This window comes from Chaetura pelagica, unplaced genomic scaffold, assembly GCF_000747805.2.
Source record: "Chaetura pelagica isolate M959 unplaced genomic scaffold, ChaPel_1.0 scaffold470, whole genome shotgun sequence".
Lineage (NCBI taxonomy): Eukaryota > Metazoa > Chordata > Aves > Apodiformes > Apodidae > Chaetura > Chaetura pelagica.
Window position 1 is genome coordinate 158,323 of NW_009951911.1, and position 22,511 is coordinate 180,833.

At 50.5% G+C, this 22,511-nt stretch overlaps 2 protein-coding genes across 2 annotated transcripts in view; one reads left to right on the plus strand and one right to left on the minus strand.

The window, feature by feature from the left end:
* Nucleotides 1-8,561, plus strand: part of CEPT1 (choline/ethanolamine phosphotransferase 1) — a 31,865-nt gene extending 23,304 nt beyond the window's left edge. The window contains exons 5-8 of the mRNA XM_009994110.1: nt 2,874-3,005; nt 4,460-4,618; nt 6,185-6,310; nt 7,704-8,561. Coding sequence (XP_009992412.1) covers nt 2,874-3,005; nt 4,460-4,618; nt 6,185-6,310; nt 7,704-7,823 — 537 coding nt within the window. The 3' untranslated portion in view covers nt 7,824-8,561. The remainder of the gene's footprint in view (nt 1-2,873; nt 3,006-4,459; nt 4,619-6,184; nt 6,311-7,703) is intronic.
* Nucleotides 8,562-15,168: 6,607 nt separating this feature from the next.
* Nucleotides 15,169-22,511, minus strand: part of DENND2D (DENN/MADD domain containing 2D) — a gene marked incomplete at its 3' end in the record, with an annotated part of 43,994 nt that continues 36,651 nt past the window's right edge. The window contains exons 7-13 of the mRNA XM_009994255.1: nt 21,168-21,316; nt 20,848-21,025; nt 20,255-20,296; nt 19,804-19,894; nt 18,752-18,991; nt 16,908-16,960; nt 15,169-15,177 (exon numbers count right to left, since the gene is read on the minus strand). Coding sequence (XP_009992557.1) covers nt 15,169-15,177; nt 16,908-16,960; nt 18,752-18,991; nt 19,804-19,894; nt 20,255-20,296; nt 20,848-21,025; nt 21,168-21,316 — 762 coding nt within the window. The remainder of the gene's footprint in view (nt 15,178-16,907; nt 16,961-18,751; nt 18,992-19,803; nt 19,895-20,254; nt 20,297-20,847; nt 21,026-21,167; nt 21,317-22,511) is intronic.

The following is a 22,511-nucleotide window of genomic DNA, read 5'->3' on the forward strand; positions in this document are numbered from 1 at the left end:
GAGTCCAACTGCAGCCAAGATACTCATTTGGAAAATGTGAGTAAATGAGCAAGTTGAGATGCAGTTTGGTTGATGCCTTGATTATATAGAGGCTTTTTTTCTCTGATTGAAGTGAGGAAAGTGCTGCAATTGTGGGAGTTTTATGCCACAACATCATCTTTAAAACTGGATTAATATAAAGCAAGCTTGGGTTTGGCTCACCAGGAGTTGTTTTTCCTCTTGCAGATGGGACTGAAGTGCACACAGATGTGCTGGAGCTGTAGTTTGGAGCTGTACATCTGTGCACATCAGACCCATCTGCAAGAGATCCAGCCTTGGGAGAAGGACTCCTGGAATACTCAGAGTTGCCTAGCTGGTGGTATTTGTGAGCAGGAGCTGGTCAGGAGACTTCTGGATGGAGTGTCTGTGTCTGCTGATGGGTGAGCAAGTCTCTTACTCTTCACTGCTGCTTCCCTGAGCCCTTTGCTGTGCTCTTTTCATGACTGTTTCCTAATTATAAATATATACACACACACATATGTATAAAATCCCAGTTCATGCTGCACAAAACTCTGCTGGCATCTGGTCTGGAGGCCCAACATTAATTTTCTGGCAAGCAATTCTGGACTTGCTTTAATCCAGGCCCTGGCAAGCATTTCTTAATCCATTTTGTGCCTGCTGCCACTTGTTTTGATAAACATGTAGGGTTTTTTTCCCCAGACAAAATCTGGAATGCTCTGTTGACCATGATTTACATGTATTTAGAACCTTTCTGTGCAGAGTCATCTTGTAATCAACTTCAAAGGGTTTAACAGAGAATGTAATTAACCTGCAAAACATTGTGGTACCTCTCTGTGTTGCTGACAGTCTTGGGAAATCCTGGGAGCATCTGACTTGTGCTGAGAGCCCTGCAGTCACCAGCAAGGTCAGAACATCTGCATGGACTGTGATGTTCCATGGAGCACCAGACCTTGTGGCATCCTCTTATTTAAAACATGGCCATGCCATTTAGCAGGGAGATTTGAGTACAACTCACTCTCTCCCTTTACTTAAGAGTTTCTTTTTTTTCTCCATCCTGTTTTCTTGCCTTTGCTGCTTTCAACTTTTGGCCTTCCTGCTTCTTTTGCCTGCAAAGCCACTTAGCAGGGTCTGCCTTTTCATACCTCTCCTCTGACTTTCCCCTGCCATATTTCTGTGAGTAGCTTTGTTTTCCATTCATTATTTCTGCCAGGTCAGTGCAGCCTGATACCTATCACTGATCCAGCTCTCAGTGGAAGCAAAAAGAGTGTTGAGGAAGCATAACAAGCCAAACTGGACATTGTAACTGTGGTCTCACCCTTCTGCCTTTTGTGAACATCCTCCTGTTCACCATGAGGATAGGAAGACCCTGGCCCAGGCTGCCCAGGGAAGCTGTGGCTGCCCCATCCCTGGCAGTGTTGAAGGGCAGGTTGGATGGGGCTTGGAGCAGCCTGGGCTGCTGGGAGGTGTCCCTGCCCATGCAGGGGGTTGGAACCTGATGATCTTTAAGGCCCCTTCCAACCTTCACCATTCTAATTCTGTGACAAATGTCCAGCTTAATGTCGATTGACTCCTGTATGGAGCTTGCCATCATTTTATTCTTCCTGCAGAAGAGCAAATTCACCCAATTCTTTAAATCCCAAAGGATCTGAAGCAGAGGGCAGCACAGGCACCTTCCTTTATAAAACTGAGGAGAGACCTTCCAAAGTCCCGTGCCTCCTGACATTTCTAAATGGTTTCCCTTGGCACTCCAGCCTGTGGCACCTTGTGCCTGCTGTTTACTTGTCATTATTAACTATCTTTCAGGTAAAATATTTTTTTATTTATTTAAGAGGGCAGCCTGAGCAAGAGGGAAAGACATTCGAGTGCCATGAAACTCTGGCAGCTGGTTTGAAAAGGTGGACTTGGGTGCTAAGAGCAAGGCAGGAAGAGTTCAAGCTGGCTCTGCCTCTCCGTGGTGCCCTGGAAGGATCAAGGGCTTGAGCTATTGAAGGAGAGAGAAAAGTAATGATCTTTACCTGCTGAAAAGCTACACTGAGAGTGTAATTTCATTCAAACAGAAACAACTTGATCCTGTTTGGGCCTCTGTGTGTAGCAGGGCTCCTTGTTGCCCAGTGTGTTCTGCAGCTGAGTGCTCTGAGTGCAGCCCCTCAGTTAAGCCCCTCAGCCCATGGAGATTTAGGTAGTCTAGTAGATAACCTGTGAAGTTTTGGGAAGTTCTCTCTACACACTTGCTTCCATAACATATTTCCTGTGGTTTATTTTGAACTCTTCCTTCTTCACTTCTGGTTTCTCCTGTTCTGCTTGCAACACTGTTAACAAAAATAATACTGAAGAAACCCACTCTCTTTCTTCCAAAGCTGCTGTGCTCATTTTTAACTTTCTAAGCAACCTCACCCTTGATCTCCTCGGTGACTCTGAGATGTCTTGTCTGATCTCAGTTGCTTCCCTTGTCTTACCCATGGTAGTATCCAGTTTTAAGGAGCTTTGTTTCATCTTCTCCCATGGTTTTTGCTTTGCCCTGTTCCCTCGGGCTGCAGCTCTGAGTTTTACCCCCACCTTCAGCAAAGGTGACTGGTGCATTTCTCTTCCATGTGATAGCTGGGTGATACAGCTGGCAAGTTCTCTGCTGCTTCTGCTTTTGGTGGCTCTTTTCAGGTAACTGAAGGTAAACCTGGCTTAATGGGAACCTTTGATGGAAGGATTCTTGGGAAAATACATATTTCTGTGCCTTGTAGAAGTGCAAATCTCTGCATGGCAGAGAAAGGAAAGCAAACGTGGTCTTGGAAAGTGGAGTGTTTGAGTGCACCAGAAGTGTTAAGAACAATTTTAGTTTGCTTGGGCATATTTTAACTTCTTGTCTCTCTTCCATTAAGATTCCAATACTGAATATTCAGGTGAAAATATTCCCAGCTCTCTGTACTGTGGCAGGAACCATATTCTCCTGTACAAACTACTTTGGTGTAATCTTCACAGGTGGAGTTGGCAAAAATGGATCCACTATAGCAGTAAGTGCTTTGTTTTGCTAATTCTTTTTCAGTGCTCTTGTCTTTTCAGCCATGTCTTGAGTTTTTATTTAACAAAACACCTCCTTCCATGTGACATTTTCCTTTCAGATCCTTGCTTGGGAAAAACAAGTTGATATTGTCTGCATGAGAACAGTAGTTTCAGGAGTCAAGAGTTTTAAAATTGAGTGATCAGAAGTGTTGGTTGTACTTTGGTATTTGCTTTAGAATTAATCAGATACAACAGGTTATGCAGAGCCACCCCCACAGAGCTCCTAGGAAAGTCCCATGCAAAAAATCCATTCATAAGGAAGTTATCCAAGAAGATTGGTTGTGGTTTTGGTTCTTCTAGAAGATCTGAATTATTTGTGTTACCAGTGAAAAAGTGCAGGTGGAGGTGTCTGCACTGGTACCTTCTGTTCCAGTGAAGATGAGGTTTTATTCTGGAAGTTTTCTGAGAGGCACATTCGTACCAGCCTACTAATTAGTTGCTACCTAGTAGGCTGTTTGGATTGCTTCCTAGCTGGCACAGAAAAGTGGTCCAAGTACTGTTGTGTGTTACTTATGACAAGTGTCAGATCTGTGCACTTCTTGCTGCCAAAATCCTTTTCTCCTCCAGCACAAGAAACAAGCCTCATGGAACACCAGTGTGTCCTGGTGGCCAAGAGAGCCAGTGGTATCTTGGGATGTATTAAGAACAGTGTGTCCAGCAGGTTAGGGGGGTTCTCCTCCCCCTCTGCTCTGCCCTGGTGAGACCTCACTTGAAGTGTTGTGTCCAGTTCCTGGGTCCCCAGTTCAAGAGGGGCAGGGATCTACTGGAGAGAGTCCAATGGAGGCTACAAGGATGTTGAAAGGACTGGAAGACCTGCCTGATGAGAAAAGGCTGAGAGACCTGGGGCTGTTTAGTCTGGAGAAGACTGAGAGGGGGCCTTATTAATGTCTCTAAATATCTGCAGAGTGGGTGTCAGGTATGGGCAGTCTCTGTTCAGTGGTGCCTGTGACAGGATGAGGAGAAAAGGCACCAAGTGACAACACAGGAAGATCCATCTCAACATGAGGAGAAACTTCTTTCCTGTGAGGGTGACAGAGCCCTGGGACAGGCTGCCCAAAGAGGTTGTGGAGGCTCCTTCTCTGGAGACTTTCAGGACCCATCTGGATGTGTTCCTGTGTGACCTGCCCTGGGTGTTCCTGCTGCAGCAGAGGGTTGGACTCAGTGATCTTAAGAGGTCCCTTCCAACCCCTGTGATTCCATGAAAAGCACAAGCACGTTCACAGTGATGCTCCCTTGAGTCTCACGACACTTTGTTCCTGCTAGTACCAGTGTTCAGAAAGGCACATTTTCATGGGATTTTAGATAGGAACTACCCATTGTGTGCCACAGGAGTGTTTGGCTTCTTGAGGTTTCTCTCCAGCATGCCTGTTTTCAAACCTAATGCTTTCCCCTTCTCTTGCTGCAGGGTACCAGTGTCCTGTCACCTTTCCTTCACATTGGCTCTGTGATTACATTGGCTGCCATGATCTACAAGAAATCAGCTGTGCAGCTCTTTGAAAGGCATCCCTGCCTCTATATTCTTACTTTTGGCTTTGTATCTGCCAAGATAACAAATAAATTAGTGGTAAGTGCACTTCAGGTTTCTTGTTATTGCAGTGAAACTTTCTGTGGATTTTAGTGTTCTCTGGTTACTCAATGGAATCATTGAGTAACTTACATCTTTGTGTACTCAGTGTGTGCTTTACTTACTCTCAGTAGCTTGGAGGTACAGCAGAACCTTTCTTCTGGTTGAAAGGGGGGTGGTAAACCTCAAGCTGATGCCCTGGTTACACAATCAGTGCCAGTACAGCCCAGGGTTGCCTGAGGTCTGTTTAACTCCCTTTTCCCAGCTGTTTATTCACAGGAAAGCTGGGGAGGGACTTTGGACAAGGGCTTGTAGTGAAAGGACAAGGGGGAATGGATTAAAACTGGATGAGAGGAGATTTAGGTTGGACGTGAGGAGGAAGTTCTTTGCTGTGAGGGTGGTGAGAGCCTGGCCCAGGGTGCCCAGGGAAGCTGTGGCTGCCCCATCCCTGGCAGTGTTGAAGGGCAGGTTGGATGGGGCTTGGAGCAGCCTGGGCTGGTGGGAGGTGTCCCTGCCCATGCAGGGGGTTGGAACTGGGTGATCTTTAAGGTCACTTCCAACCCCAAGCAGTCTGGGTTTCTATGATTTGTGCATAGGTGTGATGAGCTGGGCTGGAACAGAGGTTCCTGAAACCCCCCTCAGATGCAGAGGGGAAGGATGTTTAGGGGAAGGGGACAGAGTTTTGGAGCAGCTGCTCAGGGTTTAACAAAAACGATTGGAGAGAAATAGTGATTAAAAATTCTGAACAGGTTTGTACTAGGGTAGTGGTGCCAGGAGAGGAGGCCCTGTTGAACAGAGTGAGGGACTGAAGCCCTCCTGCCCCACACCAGCTTGGCTCTGCAGGCAGATGTTGCAGGGCCAGGTGAGCAGGATCAGTGTTGCAGGTAACTCACAATGAAGAGAAGTTTTGTTTATTACCAAAACCAGTTTGCTACAGAGTCACATCAGCAGCTGTGCTGGTAAAAGGGAGGATGTGGTGTAGGACAGTCCCTGTGCACGTGAGGCTGGGTGGGGAGTTCACACTTGAGCATGAAAAGACACCATCAAAACATAACAAGAGAGAAGTTATGGGATGGCACCAAGTAGGTGGAGTGAGAGGAACACGAACGTCTCTGAGCTCTGAAAATCTAGCAGCTGTGAGTTTTGGTTTCCAAGCTCCACTAAACCTGAAAACTTACCAGTAACTTCCCTTTTCTTGCTTTGTTTAGGTTTGGGGTTTTTGGGGCAGGAGGAGGAGCTTGTGGGCTGGAACCTGTGTTAGGTTTTTACCTTGTAGCTCCACTTTTTCTTTGATGAAAGATACTTCTCTGCAAACTTTGCATCTCATGGCTCTCATGGTTAAAACAATCATGCTGCTGCTACTTAAATACCCAGGAAATCTGAATGTGGTTTGACCTGCCATGTTCTTATCTTTGTGCATTCTGAAATCACTCTGCTTTGACTGGAAGATGTTTATTCTGGCAGGGGGGTTGGACTAGATGATCTCTCGAGGTCCCTTCCAGCCCCTAAGATTCTATGATTCTATGATTCTATGATTTCTTAAACTTCTCTGTTTTTCATGGGCAGGTTGCACACATGACCAAGAGTGAAATGCACCTGCACGACACAGCATTCATAGGCCCAGCACTATTGTTCCTGGATCAGTATTTTAACAGCTTTATTGATGAGTATGTTGTACTCTGGATTGCTCTGGTAAGTACAGGCTCTCTCTGCAAGATCCTCACAAGCTCTTGCCTGCTCTTTCACAAATATTTTTTTGTGTTGTTGAGCCCAGTTGAATCACCTGGGTGGTGGTGGTGGGACTGGGAACCTGCTCCATGGAGTTGATTTTGAATAGAGGTAGTAAACACTGTTTGCTTAGTGCATATTAAAAAGTTTGACAGCAGTGTAACACACATTCAGAGCTGGAGTAGCATCTTTGGGAGGTTTGTGTTGATGCCTACATGGAATTAGGATGGAGCCAACAAGTGTGCTGCTTAAAGAGGAAGGGAAAAAAGAAATCAGTAAAAGAAAATTGACTTCATCTTAGCTCAGACCAGGGCACCTTGTTAAGAAGGGAATATATGCAGAGTGGAAGTGTGGTGTGGCCTGGAGCTCTGGGCAGCCTGTGTTCCTGGGGTGACTGGCAGCACCTGTGGGGGAAAAACAGCTGGAGTTAAACTCCTATGCTTATCAAGCACTCAGTGTTATCTACGAAAATGCAGCATTAACCTGTTAATAAAAGTGAGAGCTGATGTGTGGTTATCACCAGGGGAGGTTTAGATTGGATCTTGGGAACAATTCCTTCCTGGAAAGAGTTGTCAGGCCCTGGCCCAGGCTGCCCAGGGCAGGGGGGGAGTCCCCATCCCTGGAGGGGTTTCCAAGCCCTGGAGATGGTGCTGAGGGACATGAGTTAGTGCTGGGTTAATGGTTGGACTGGATGATCTTAAGGCCTTTTCCAACCAAAACAATTCCATCATTCCATTCAGAGTTAATGGGGCTTTCACAGTGTCTGTGCAGCTGCTCTGACTGGTTTCCCCTCTGAGTCCAGAATGAGGAGCCTGTGTTCTTCCAAAGCTGGAAGAAAGCCCAGCCTGGCTGGGAACATTTCTTCCCTGAGCGATTATTCCTACAGGGCTGGAGACTGAGTCTGTGAGAAGTGCTTTTATTATAAGCCTGTGGGTGGTGTTTATACTCCATGAAAACATAAATCATAAAATCATAGAGTCATGGGATGGTTTGGGTTGGAGGGACCTTCAAGATCATCCAGTTCCAACCCCCTGCATGGGCAGGGACACCTCCCACCAGCCCAGGCTGCTCCAAGCCCCATCCAACCTGCCCTTCAACACTGCCAGGGATGGGGCAGCCACAGCTTCCCTGGGCAAAATCCTGCTTTAATCTCTAATTGTTACCTTTTTATCAGACTTTACCACCCTGTATCTCTCGTGCTGACATTTTTGATGCTGCTTCTTGATGTTTAAATTTGAACGAACCAAATACAACCCGTTTTCAGTACAATTAAGTAAAAAACCCCTGTTTTTCCTTCATCATTACAAACCCAAAAAGGCCCTAAATGTAATATTATTTTTTTCCCCTCCCTTGGCAGATCTTTTCTCTCTTTGATTTGCTGAGATACTGTGTCAGTGTGTGCAACCAGATTGCTGCCCATCTCCACATCCACGTGTTCCGGATCAAATCCTCCTCCACACACTCAAACCACCATTAGTAAACTGGGAGTCACCAGAAGGAGAAAGAGCTGGTTTTCCACACGAATGGATGTGAAGATATGTAGGAGACTAAGGCACAATGCAGATAAGAACAAAGTAATTTATAATAATCAATGTTGTCTAACTTTTCTTCTTTGTTATCAGTAACACTCCTTAACTAGTCTCCTGCCTGAGAGAGTGAATTCCAAGTTACACCTTAGTCGACTCTATGTGTAGTCAACTCTGTTGGTCCAAAGCCTGGGAAAGCATGCAGGGAGGAATGCTCTGTCTTTGTAATTACCTTGATTACAAAAAATAATCTCTCTATGGTGAATGGATCCCCAACAACTGAGGTTTCTAATGTAGTATAATTACAGCTGCAATACAACTCGCTTTTTAAGTTGAATATTTCATCATCTCTTAGTGAAATACTTGTTTAGTGTCCACTTGAAATTTATTTACTAAAGACCTGAGCTGGTTAAAAATACAAAACAAAAGCAGAGATATCTCACTAGCTTGTGTAGCTGAAGCAGCTGGCAAGGTTTGAGTCCAGACTGATGTGGTTCTTTTGCTTATGCATTGCTGATCAAAACAGGTTCTTGCAAAAAGACTAAAAGAAATAAAAATGCATTGGGCAGGGTTCTGCAAGCAAAAGGGATGACTGGCATGCCAAATAGTGTGGTATCTTTGTCAATTAATTTTATTTTTTTAAATAAACATGCTCTTAAAAAGACAACTTCTATCTCCATTTTCTTCAGTGGAAAAGAAACCCAACAAAAACAAAGAAAATTTTACTGTTTACTTTTTTAATGTATAAAACTCAAGCAAAATTTCCTTTCTGCTCTTAATAAATGAGAATTCTCAGAGCAACAAGTTGTCTTCAGGTGTGTGTGTTGCTCTGTCCTACTTGGCTTTAGGAACCACAACCCTGCCTGCTCTGGAAAGCAGTTTTCCCATGTTTTCCTGTGCTTAGTGTTGTCATTTCAGGATCTCCAGGAGCTTTCTCTGCTACCTTGTGCAGTAAGTTTGGGGTGGGTTTTGTTGTTCTTTTCAAACCATTTGTGGGCTCCCCAGTTCAAGAGAGACAGGGATCTACTGGAGAGAGGCCAAGGGAGAGATACCAGGATGAGGAAGAGACTGGACTTCATGAAGAAGGACTGAGAGACCTGGGGCTGTTTAGTCTTGAGAAGGCTGAGAGGGAACCTTCTTAATGTCTATAAATACCTGAGGGGTGGGTGTCAAGAGGAAGGGACCAGTTTCTTTTCACTGGTGCCCTGTGATAGGACAAGGAACAATGGGTATAAGCTAGAACATAGGAAGTTCTACCTCAACATGAGGAGAAACTTCTTTATTGTGAGGGTGACAAAGCCCTGGGACAGGCTGCCCAGAGGGGTGGTGGAGTCTCCTTCTCTGGAGATGTTCCAAACCTACCTGGATGCATTCCTGTGTGACCTGTCTCAGGTGATCCTGCTTTGTCAGGAGGTTGGACTAGATGATCTCCAGAGGTCCCTTCCAACCCTTGACATTCTATGATTTTTAAGGTGGTGAGCTGTATCAGGGAGGCTAAGTTAGATTTAAGGCAGGGTTTCTTTGTTCAGTAGTGAAGAGCAGTTGCCCCAGCATTGAGGGCAACTTCAGACCCTGACAAGGGGCCATAGAGAGCAGAGGGAATGTCTCCAGAGCAGGATCTGCCCTGGCTTTCAGGAAGCTGGTTGGGAGATGGTTGGTGGGGAATTTGGAGAACCTGGTGGCCGAAATGCTGGCTCTGACTGTGAAACATCAAGATAGTTTTAAAATGCCTGTGTCTGCTGGGAGCCCAGAGCCACAGCAGTACCTGAAAACAACCAGATATCTCCTCATCAAAGGAACTGAGCACAGCTCACTGTGAAAACTGAAATGTAAAACAACAAGAAATCAAAATTCCCCAGGAAGTGATGATGTGTATTTCCTGTGATACCCCAGTGATTAGAAAATGTGCTCAGGAAGAGGAGAGAAAATTCAGTTCCTTCAGTGGCTGGGGAGTTTTAGACCCCATTCTCCTCCTCCCTGGGATGGCACCAGTGTCCTGCTCTCACAGGCAGGGGGTCAGTCTGCTGAGGTGGTGTCCTTGGAGAGACATGGGACTCCTTGTGCTAGAGAGGAGGAGGTTGGCTCCAGTTAAGGTGTTGGTCCATACAAGGAGCCTGGGGCTGGTCCCTGCTTGAGGTGTTGCAGGAGGTGGAGCAGATGCTGACTTTGGTGATGGGACATAGTGTGAACTTTTGGGTTGTTCTGTTCTGGGGCAGGAGTTGGACTTGGTGATCCAGGCTGTCTGAGGATTTGGTTGGGCCACCATCTCTGGAAACATCTAAAAAGACAGATGTGGTTCCAGGGGACAGGGTCTAGTGGTGGACACTGCAGAGTTAGGGTAGTGGTTGGACTTAATGATCTTGAAGGGCTTTTGCAACCAGAATGATCCTGTGATTTCTCCAGCCCAGCATGTGGCACCTGGATGTGCTCTGTCTGGTGTCTTCTCTGGATGGAAGAGTTTTGGTTCCTTCCTTTAGAGGTGATCCCATTTCAACAAGTGAGTTGGAGGCTGCACCTTGGGATCTGGGGCACTGGGAAAGGAGGAATGTCTTCAGGACAAGGAAAAAAACCATGTAGGCTTCCCAGCTTTGCCCTTGAACTTCCAGGTGTTGTAAGCAGCTGTTTTATGGCTGCAGCTGAGGGCTCTTGGGGGCTGGGGGTTGTAGTGGGGGTTCCCAAAGGGTCCCTGCAAAGCTGAAGCTTGAGTTTTGGTTCCCACATCCTGACCACAGACCTGGGTCACAGCTCTTGAGTCCTGGGAAGGTTACATTCCTAGTGTCTTGGTACTGGGGGCACCTACAGGGTGTGAGGTGGCAGCTCTTTCTTTAGCAGCAGTTTTAGCTACAACTGGGATTTAGGTACCTGGCTTATTTACTCTTGGCTGTGTTCAGCTGGGTGCAGGTTTGATGGAGATGGTCTGGCCTCTGCTGCTGCCCTTCATGGGATGAGTGAGACAGGCTGGAAGGATTTTAAGCTGCTGAGGGACCAGTGTCCAATTGCACAAACCATGGGATTGTAGACTGGTTTGGGTTGGAAGGGGCCTTAAAGATCATCAGGTTCCAACCCCCTGCATGGGCAGGGACACCTCCCACCAGCCCAGGCTGCTCCAAGCCCCATCCAACCTGCCCTTCAACACTGCCAGGGATGGGGCAGCCACAGCTTCCCTGGGCACCCTGGGCCAGGCTCTCACCACCCTGACTTTGGGTTGGAAGGGGCCTTAAAGATCATCAGGTTCCAACCCCCTGCATGGGCAGGGACACCTCCCACCAGCCCAGGCTGCTCCAAGCCCCATCCAACCTGCCCTTCAACACTGCCAGGGATGGGGCAGCCACAGCTTCCCTAGGCACCCTGGGCCAGGCTCTCACCACCCTGACTGGGAAGGATGAAAATCACATGTTTCTTCTTATCAATGTGAAGTGGGTACAAAACCCTATCACTTGGACAGTCTCTCCTGAGAGTGTAAGTAGTACAGTAAGTAGTAGAGGAGACTCTTTGTGCTCTCAGACTGCAGGGTTTGAAGGTTTAAGCTGCTCCAAATCACTGATACACTGATACTTGAGACTGGTGAAGAAGTGAAACCTTTAAAGGGTTGTCAAGGACCAACCAAGTTTCATTTTATATATGCAGTGTGTCTAAGCTAAAACCTGTTGATATTCAGGAGATGCACCAGGGCACCTTTCCTCAGCTTTTCACTACTTGAAAGTTGGAATGTCCTCTGTGTTCAGCCAGCCAGGAAAAAAAATGCCCATTTATCTCCTGATAATGTTAAATGTTATCAGGAAATAGTTACTGCTGGTAACCCAAGCCCTGTGAAGTGCTGCTGTGGCTGTAATCAATAATGGCATAATGAACTTTAGCCCTGGCAGCACCATCCTGTTTGTGGTCAGAGGTTACCTGGGATGTTCTTGTAGAGCTGAGGCTGCTCAAGGAGGTGAGAAGGGAACAAGGATTTCTGTGAGTTCAGCTGATTTGGAAGGTGCTTTTTCACTTTCTGTTGTGTTCAGAAGATGCTCAGAGGGAAGAGCTTTTGCCTCAGCAGCACGTTGAGCTTCCTGAACTGAGCATGCCTGCAGGACAAAGACAACCTGGTCTCTCTCAGCCAAGTTTTCTCCTAGAACTGTAAAGGGAGGCTGAAAATTCCCACTTGGTGTTGGAGTGTTTGTTGCCTCTTCTAAACTAGGAGAGGAGATTTGGCAAGGAGTGTGACCCAGGGAAGAGACAGGTCAGGGACCTCAGAGCCTGGTTCTGTTTCATGTCAGGTTTGTATTTTTCTGTCCATTCATAGAATCATGGAATGGTTTGGTTTGCAAGGGACCCTAAAAATAGATCCAACCCCCTACATGGGCAGGGACACCTCCCACCAGCCCAGGCTGCTCCAAGCCCCATCCAACCTGCCCTTCAACACCCCCAGGGATGGGGCAGCCACAGCTTCCCTGGGCAACCTGGGCCAGGCTCTCACCACCCTCACACCAAAGAATTCCCTCCTCATCTCCAACCTCCATCTCCCCCTCCCACTTTTCATCCATCCCCCTCATCCCATCCCTCCCTGCCCTTGTCCCAGGTCCCTCCTCAGCTTTCCTGGAGCCCCTTCAGGCACTGGAAGCTGCTCTAAGGTCTCCCTGGAGCCTTCTCTTCTCCAGGCTGAACACCCCAACTCTCCCAGCCTGGCTCCAGAGCAGAGCTGCTCCTGCCCTCCCAGCATCTCTGGCTCCTCTGGACTCACTCCAACAGCCCCATGTCCTCCTGTTGAGGGCTCCACAACTGGACCCAGTTCTCCAGGTGGGGTCTCACCAGAGCAGAGTAAAGGGGGAGAATTCCCCTCCCTGGCTCTGCTGGCCACGCTGCTGGGGATGCAGCCCAGGCCATGGTTGGCTGCACCAGGTACCTCCAGTGCTGCTGTGCCTCATCTTTGAGTTTGGACTGGAGCTGCAGAGAAGTTCAATCAATTCCAGAAGATCAAGAGGTGGTGAAGACTGGGGCAGTTTCCAGAGGCTGCAACCAGTGGGAGGTGCTGAAAGGCAGGTGCTGTGTCTGTTACAATCCTGCAGCAACCTGAAAGCACTTAGTGGTCATGACTGCCTTGACTCTGGCAGGTTCAGTAAGCCCAGGGTTATTTGCTGGCCCTGGGGGCAGCTAGGAGGGGGTGACACATGCCATGAGGTGACACTTCCCTTCCCAGCAGGGCATCTGCAGAGCAGGAATTGTGCTGCAGAGCAGGAACTGAGCTGCAGAGCAGGAGCCAGTCCTGAGCTGCCTCCCAAGCCATGCCTGGGAGTTGTTTGTACCAGTGTGAGCTGGCCAATACTGGGCTGGGAACTATGAGAACAATTTAGCAGAATAAATGAGCTCAACTTCCAGTGGAGGGAAAGCATTTCTTGGCACTGTTTTATTTACTGTTGTAGGCTTAGATCAAGTGTTAAGACAAATCTTGGGCAGGGAGAAGGGTTGAAAAATAACGTTGTGAGAGTTGCTGCTCTGCTGCTGTGTGAGCTGAGCCCAGCTCAGGGGTCTGTGCTGCAGGCAAACAGCAGCTGAGGTGACCCACTGTGTCCAGCAGCAAACCCAGGGCCCCCACCTCTGAGGAGGTGGTTCGAGAGACTTAGATCATCCTAGAATGGTCATAGAATCATGGAATGGTTTGGGTTGGAAAGCACCTTAAAGATCATCTAAGTTCCAACCCCCTGCATGGGCAGGGACACCTCCCACCAGCCCAGGCTGCTCCAAGCCCCATCCAACCTGCCCTTCAACACTGCCAGGGATGGGGCAGCCACAGCTTCCCTGGGCAACCTGGGCCAGGCTCTCACCACCCTCACACCAAAGAATTCCCTCCTCATCTCCAACCTCAATCTCCCTCTTCCAGTTTTAACCCATTGCCTCTTGTCCTCTCAGTACAAGCCCTTCTCTGGTCCTGTACCCACCTAAGAGGATGAGCTGAGACCTGAGGTACTTCCCAAAGGATGGGCTGGTCACTGGGAGTGGATCTAGGTCCCTTTTCCCATAACACCACTAAAAGTGCTTGAAGCAACTTAACAACCTATTCTTTGTTCAGCAGCCAGGCCAGGTGGCACCAGGTCTTCTAACTCTTAACCCTTATCTGTAGCACCCTCCACATTTTACTATCTTCTTATTTTTCCAAGGTAGGGCTCAGTTTGTGGGTCTCTCTGTTTCCTCAGCAGCTGAGGAGTAACTTGCTGTTACCTTTTTCTCTGGTGGGAATGAAGCATCACCCCATCCAGTCCCACCTGGGGTTTCTAATTCTTCTTTTCTGAAGTTACTGCCAAAACAAGGAGCACTTCTCATTTTTCTCAGTGAGACTGTTAAAGCTGCACCACCAGAAAAGGTGGGTGTCTTCTCAGAACTGGAGGAGGAGGAGGCCAGTGGTCTTTCCAAAAGGGACAATCCTTAATAGCTGTCCTTGATTTTACACACACACAGGATTTTCTGCTGGCACATGAACTTTTAAGAATGAAACCCCTCCAGAAAAAAACTTTAATTTCCTGTAGTTCAACCTCTAACATTCACTATCCTTGAGGGGAACTTGAGGAGCCAGAGAAGATACCTCCAGGACCAAAAATCCCTTCTTTCCCCCCCAACAATCCTTACTCCCCCTGTCCAAACACACATGGGGGCTGAACAAAAATCACAGAATGTTGGAAGGGACCTCTGAAGATCATCGGGTCCAACCCCCCTTGCAGAGCAGGACCAAAAACTAGGGCAGGTCACTCAGAAAGGCATCCAGATAGATCTTGAAAGTCCCCAGAGAAAGAGACGCCACCACCTCTCTGGGCAGCCTGTCCCAGGGCTCTGTCACCCTCACAGTCAAGAAGTTCTTCCTCATGTTGAGGTGGAACTCCCTGTGCTCCAGTTTGAACCCATTGCCCCGTCCTGTCACAGGGCACAAGTGACAAGAGCTTGTCCTGCCTTCTTGATGCCCTCATGTATTTATAGACATTCATTAGATCCCCCCTCAGTCTTCTCCTCTCCAGACTGAACTGCCCCATGTCTCTCAGCCTTTCCTCATCAGGCAGGTCTTCCAGTCTCTTCGTCATCCTTGTAGCCTCTGTTGGACTCTCTCCAGTAGATCCTTGTCCCTGTTGAACTGGGGAGCCCAGAACTGGACACAACACTCCAAGTGAGGTCCCACCAGGGCTGAGGGGCAGGAGAACCTGCTGGAAACACTCCTCCTGCTGCATCTCTGTAGACCATTTGCCTTCTTGGCTACAAGGACACATTGTTCCATGTTCCATGGATCACTTGTTGTCCACCAGGACTCCAAGGTCCTTCTCCATGGAGCTGCTCTCTAGCCTGTCCTGGTGCATGTTGTTGTTCCTCCCCAGGTGCAAGACTCTGCACTTGCTCCTGTTGAATCTCATGAGGTTCCTCTTTGCCCAGCTCTCCAAGCTTTCAGTGGGACCAGAACTTTCCAGTGCTGTTCAGTTTGTACCCTCTGCCCAACTGTGCTTCTGTCCCTTCCACAAAGTCACTTCTGCACCAAATGCCCTTTTCCATCTGTCTCCCACACTGCTCAGCCCCCCTGGCAGCCAGGCTGCTCCCTTATTGGTGTTCATGGAAAAAATCTCTCCCTCTGGCATTGAATACCACTGCAAAAATTGCATTAAACTCTATTTTTTACAAGATCTGCCCCTGTGGACATGTCTAGAGGGTACTGAGTGAGGTGGCAACTTGGCTGCAACATCCAGAGAGGAGGTGGAAGCTCTTCCTTCCAGCCCTGGCTGGGAGAAATACCAGGACTTGGTTTATCAGGGAAGGAACCAGCCAGATCTGCAGGCAGTACCAGCTTTCCCTGCTGCAACATTTCTGCCTGGGATGAGTGCATTAGGAACTGGAAAAACTGGAAAAGTGCTGCAGGCATCCCATTTCAGAGCCCGGGCCAGCTGTGAGAGTTTCAGAGAAGTTGGCACCAAAACCAGAAGCAAGTAGGATGCCAACAGGTACTGGATTGAACAAACACTTCCTCCCTCCCCAGGGCTGCTGAGCAGCCGTTTCCCTCTGCTACACAACACAGCCCTGTGGCCTTCACAGTTGGTTTGCAGCACAAATCAATCACCTGTTGGAAAAGAGTATTTTTGTTACTTTGAAGAGCTGAACTGGGCTCTGGGTGGTACCAACACAGCAGCTGCTGGAGAGACAGCCTCTCAAATCAGCATCGTGGATGGTTTGGGTTGGAAGGGACCTTAAAGACCATCCAGCCCCAACCCCCTTCAGTGAGCAGGGACACCTCCCACCAGCCCAGGCTGCTCCAAGCCCCATCCAACCTGCCCTTCAACACTGCCAGGGATGGGGCAGCCACAGCTTCCCTGGGCAACCTGGGCCAGGCTCTCACCACCCTCACACCAAAGAATTCCCTCCTCATCTCCAACCTCAATCTCCCTCTTCCACTTTTCATCCATCCCCCTCATCCCATCCCTCCTTGCCCTTGTCCCAAGTCCCTCCCCAGCTTTCCTGGAGCCCCTTCTGATCCTGGAAATCCCGTGTTGTTCCTGCTGCTATTTAACAATAACAAACTTGCCAGAAAACAAAGTGAAACAGTCAATAATAGAAACTTCAGAAACTTGTTCAATAGGATGTTACTTCTTTGCAAACCCGAGGTTTGTTTTAATTAGCAAGAACACTATTTCCTACTCATCCTTTTCCTTGGTTTTCTCTAACAATTACTCTACAGCCTTTGCTTTCCTGCAGCCAATTCCCTGCCCTCCTTCCCTCGCTGCGGGAGGTCCTGATGGAGCTGCAGTTTGTCCCTGATTGGAAAGAGAAACCCCAGCCTGCTCACTGTGCAACAGTTTTCCAGTGCAATGATGCCCTGAGGGGAAAAAAAACAACCAACAAAACCAAACAGAAAGGGTAGGAACTGGTTGGTTGGTGCTGCCCACACACCCCACGAGTCACGGACGGAGCCAGCAGAGTCCGGCGGGTTCTGCCCTTGGATGGGGCACAAACGTGGGGCTGGTGCTGCTGGTGGGGACCTGCTGGGTCCCAGCCCTGCTCCTGCCTTCCCAGGTTGGACTTCAGGAGGCCCTTCGGTGCTGCTTCTGTTCTTGGTACTCTGTTATTTTCCTCTGGAAATAGGCTGTGGGGGAGAAAAGGTCCTTGGTGAGACCCAGGGGTGTTGCAATCCCACCCACCCCATCCCTTCTACCCAGAAGGAGCTTTTTTATCCTGGGTTTGCAGCCGTTTTTAACCCACTCCTGTTCTGGTTTTGTGTTTCCCACTAGCCAAGAAGAGAGAAAGTGGGAGACCCTGGGAATGTGAGTAGGCAAAAAGGAGACAGGGAACAGCCTGGGGGAGCTGGGTCAGTGCCTCCCTCCCAACCCTGGGCACCCCAGGGCTCTGGCTGCCCTGACACATCTGACCTACAGGGGCAGGGAAAGCAGGACCTGAGGCAGTGCCAGGCCCTGAGCCCCCCGGGATGCAGAGGGACCCACCATGGGCACCTGGGGGTGTCTGCTCTGCTGGATGTGGCAGCCACTGATGGAGCACAACAACTGTCCCCAACCAGCAGGACCTCAGGGTGTGTGTGTGTGTGTGTGTTTGTGTGTGTATGTCAAGTCCTGGGGGTTCAGGATGTCTCTGGCCACCAGAGATGTTCTGAGTGGTTTCCTCAACCTCTGTCATAGAATCACAGAATCATAGGAGATGCTGAGTTGGAAGGGACCCATCAGGACCATGAGTCCAACTCCTGTCCCTGTGTAGGGCACCCCAAGAATCAACTCATGTGCCTAAGAGCATCATCCAAACACTTCCTGAACTCAGGCAGGTTGGTGCTGTGACCACTGCCTGGGGAGGTTTTCTAGTGCTCAACCACCCTCTGGGTGGAAAAACCTTTTGCTGATACCCAACCTAAACCTCCCCTGATGCAGCTTCTCCCATTCCCCCCAGTCCTGTCACTGGTCACAGGAGTGAAGAGATCAGGACCTGCCCCATTTCTTCCCTCCTGAGGAAGCCACAACCTGCAATGTCACCCTGGTTTCTTCTCATCCTGGGCTGGGAGGAGCCTTGAGCTCTGCCCAGGGCTCTGAAAATCCCCTGGAAGAGGAAAGGACCAACCCAGCCACCACAGATCTGTGCTGGAGCTGCTGGCAGGGATGAGTCAGGGCTCAGAGGCAGGAGCAGCTCCAGCTGCTGCCCAGGTCCAGCCAAATATTTGCTCTGTTCCCAGTGTATTTGCCTGGACAGGGAGCTCAGCCCAGGCATGAGATCCATGGGGAGCACAGGGGCTCTTTGGGTTGTTTGTCAAGTACAGTTTGACAAGGGTCCTGAAGATGATCCAAGGGCAGGAGCAGCTCTGCTCTGGAGTCAGGCTGGGAGAGTTGGGGTGTTCAGCCTGGAGAAGAGAAGGCTCCAGGGAGACCTTAGAGCAGCTTCCAGTGCCTGAAGGGGCTCCAGGAAAGCTGGGGAGGGACTTGGGACAAGGGCAGGGAGGGATGGGATGAGGGGGATGGATGAAAAGTGGAAGAGGGAGATTGAGGTTGGAGATGAGGAGAGAATTCTTTGGTGTGAGGGTGGTGAGAGCCTGGCCCAGGTTGCCCAGGGAAGCTGTGGCTGCCCCATCCCTGGGGGTGTTGAAGGGCAGGTTGGATGGGGCTTGGAGCAGCCTGGGCTGGTGGGAGGTGTCCCTGCCCATGCAGGGGGGTGGGACTGGGTGATCTTGAAGGTCCCTTCTAACCCAAACCACCCCATGATTCCATGACAGAGAAGTGCAGCCACTGAAATCAAACTGGTGCTCCTCACTGGCCTGAGCATCCTCAGCCTCCAGCTGCAGCCCCCTCAGGTCACAGGGCATCTCCTCCCTCTGTCCAAACAACCCAGGACTTCACAGAGCTCACCCAACCCCAGCAGGAAGGAACAAGGAGCCATTTACCTTCCTGTGGGATCCTGCTCTTTTCTGCCTCCTCAATAAACAGGGAAAACATGTGGGTCTTCACAAACTTCTTCAGAAACCTGCGGCAGGTCTTGGAGGTGATGGCTTTGCAGAAGGGTCGTTCCTGGAAGGCTCCAGAACCATTTTTACTCCACTTGATGTATGAGGCATAATGACCAACCACCCGGACAAAGAACTGCACGAAGGTCTCAGAGACCAGAGCATTCACCTGCTCAGGTGCTGGAAGAGGACACGGAGCACAAGAGGTGGGGATGAGATCTCTAAGCACGGAAAGGATGGAGCCACCTGAACCTGCCTGGTTCACAGCCTGTGTGTGCATCCCCTTCCAGCTGCCTCTGCCACTGAGCCAAGACCAGAGCCATGTTGCTGAGGGAGCACTGGCTGTGTTTGCCTCCTGGGCTGGAAGGTTCTTTGCAGGCCAAATGTTGGCAAAACCTGCTGGATTTTTTTTTTCAGCAAAATTAGTTGTTCTTGCCCCCGTGTTTCACAGGACTGGGGAAGGGCCAAAGGATTCATAGGATCATGGAATGGTTTGGGTTGGAAGGGACCTTCAAGATCATCTAGTTCCAACCCCTTGCATGGGCAGGGACACCTCCCACCAGCCCAGGTTGCTCCAAGCCCCATCCAACCTGCCCTTCAACACTGCCAGGGATGGGGCAGCCACAGCTTCCCTGGGCAACCTGGGCCAGGCTCTCACCACCCTCACACCAAAGAATTCCCTCCTCATCTCCAGCCTCAATCTCCCTCTCCCACTTTTCATCCATCCCCCTCCTCCTATCCCTCCCTGCCCTTGTCCCAAGTCCCTCCCCAGCTTTCCTGGAGCCCCTTCAGGCACTGGAAGCTGCTCTAAGGTCTCCCTGGAGCCTTCTCTTCTCCAGGCTGAACACCCCAACTGTATTTGCATTTTATTGCAAATTGGGGCAGAACCATCCCAGGCCAGGGCTCTGTAGGGGACCCATTTCACAGGGGGCTCCAGGATCTGTGGAGAGCAGCTGGAATATGTTTTATCATACACAAAGAGGTGCCCTTACTGTGCATGTTGTTGTTGTTGTTGTGCCTGCTCAGAGATGTCAACACCTCGTTCTGCAGCTTGATGGGCAGGATCTCCTCCTCATCCCCAACCTGGAAGGCAACAGGGCTGTGAAGCACCAGGGAACCCGGCTCAGATGGGGGTGGGCTGTGGTTAATGCAGCCAATCAGGGGGATTTTCTGCAGAGCTCATTAGTTAATGAGCATGGCAGGTGCTGCAGTGATGCTGGCAGCCCAGCACACAGACCCTGCTGCTCCAGCTGCTGACAAGGGGATGCAGCAGATGGAGACATCCCTCTGTGGGACATTTTGCCTGCCTGGGTGACACTGAGATATCTCTGTACCCAAAATGTGAAAGCTGCCAGGAAGCTGGAACCAAGAGGTGGGAAGGGACCCTTCCTGGGAGCACCCAGGCCAGACAAGCCCACCCACAGGCCCTGCAGGGGCACCTACCGCCCGGATGATCTTCCCTTCGCAGAGGTCAACTATGAGAGCCTGAAAGAGAGCAGAGAGCAACCAGGTTTAGCCCCACCAAGGCTTCCTCCCACCTGTTTTGGGATCAGACCTCTGTGTCTGCAGACCAGGAGGGCAGCAGTAGAAAGATGGGTCCCTCTGTACTGGAGAAACCTGAGACAGGAACCAGGGCATCCCCCCCAGGGACTGTGGTTGCCCCCAGAGCATCTCTCCAAGAACCATGATTGTCCCCAGAGCATCCTCTGAGGGAGGGTGGTTGCCCCAGGCTGGGTGGCTTGTCCCAAGGTAGCCTTCCTCCACTTCTTCAAGGTTGGGGTGATACCAAGATCCTGGCCAAAAGCAGCTCCCTGAGTCCCAGGGTCAGGGCTGAGGGTCCTGGGGTGTCCAACAGCCCCCAGGGGGACACGGGGATGTTGTCCCAGGTGGGACATGCAAGAAGCTCCCATCTCCAGCCTCCTTGGGTGGGAAAAGGGCACAACCAGAGTGACCAGCTCTGGCACCAACCCAAACCCAGGGTCACCTACCAACCAGTGGCTCCATCCTGATGCTTTCCCCCCACCCAGCTGAAATACCTCCTCCATCGGCTGCTCCAGGACCCGCTCCAGGTGCCTCATCTGGATGCCCACCATGAAAGGTGTGGGGCAGCAGACAGTGTCCAGCAGGCACTCAGGTACCACAGGGATGTAGGTGTGAGCCCAGGTGAAGGGGTAGAGCAGAGCGGCCACGGCGTGGATGCACTGGGACAGGACACTGCGGGACGAGGGGCCCCGTGCTGGCATCACGGGAGGAAAGGGAACTTCCCTGCTCAGAGGGAACGTCCCACCCAGAGCTCAGGTGGCTCCTGAGCTCCTGCAAGGGTTTGGGTTTCGTGTTGAGGTGACTCAGGACTGACCTCAGCTCCTCTGCCAGGAAGATGAGCCGGCGCTCCAGGACGGCGGAGGCGAAGATGTGCAGGATGAGGTGGGGGCTGAGCCTCTGGAGCAGGGCCTGGAACTCCACGTGCTCCAGGTGGGCATCCACAGGCCGTGTCAGCTCGATGAGCTGCCAGGGAAAGCCACCAAACCCCAGCTTAGGAGGTGCCAACTCCCATACCCTGCCCCGCCCTGGCCCCCTGGGATTTGGGAGCAGCTCATGACCCAGGGGTTGCAGCATCACGTCCCTCTGCAAGGGACAGAACTCAGCTTGTCCTGCCTGGAGGTCTGGGTTGGGCAGCACAGGATGCAGGAGAAGCCAGCAGTGATGTGCACTGCGGGGTCTAGTTAGAGGGGCAGGGGATTTTTAACCAAAATGCCTCTTTTCTGCAGAGTTCATGAACCCCTGGTGTGAGATGGGCAGGGACCTTCTCCCCCCTCAGTACCCACCAGCTCCTCTGTGAGCAGCAGCTTCCAGGAAAGGCAGGAGGGATGAGGGCAAGACTTTTGCTACAAAACCCACAAAAACTTCCCCAAAAGGCTCTCTGGGATGGCCCAGAAGTGAAGTATTGAGGGTATTTACAGGTGCTCTGTCTACCTGGTGGCTTTGCCCAGGCAGGAGTCTCTAAACCTGCTCAGGATCTCTGCCCTGCTGCTGCCAGCCCCTGTGCCACCTCTGAAGGGCTCCTGGGGCTCTGCAGCTCATCACACAGTCCTGGCCCTTCTCCCCAGCTTCCCAGGGGGGACAATCCCCCTCCTCCATGTGCCAACCTGCCTTCCCAGCCAAGCAGCCCCTCCCCAGGCAGCAGCACAGCACTTCCCTGGGCTCCACAGCCCCTTTCCAACACAAATCCTGCACAATTCCCAACTCCCATCCCCTGCACTACCCAGGATTTATTTGGTTCCCCTTGCCCTGTTTTCTCACTGATCTCTTCATCTTCCTCCAGCCCCGCAGCTCTTCCAAAGAACCTCCTGGTGGATCCTCCCTCTTGCCACCCCCAGCTGGACTCCCTGCAGACTGGCCTGTGGCCAAAGTGTTGAGCAACCTGCTCAAGCCCTTGCTCAAGCCTTCCTGGATGAAGAAATCTCTTGCAATCCCACAGGCAGCTGCTCAGTTGCACTGGAGAGGGGGGATCTAGAGCTCAGACCCACCCTGGCAGGACACATCATAGAATCCCAGACTGGTTTGGGTTGGAGGGACTTTAAAGATCATCCAGTTCCAACCCCCAGCATGGGCAGGGACACCTCCCACCAGCCCAGGCTGCTCCAAGCCCCATCCAACCTGCCCTTCAACACTGCCAGGGATGGGGCAGCCACAGCTTCCC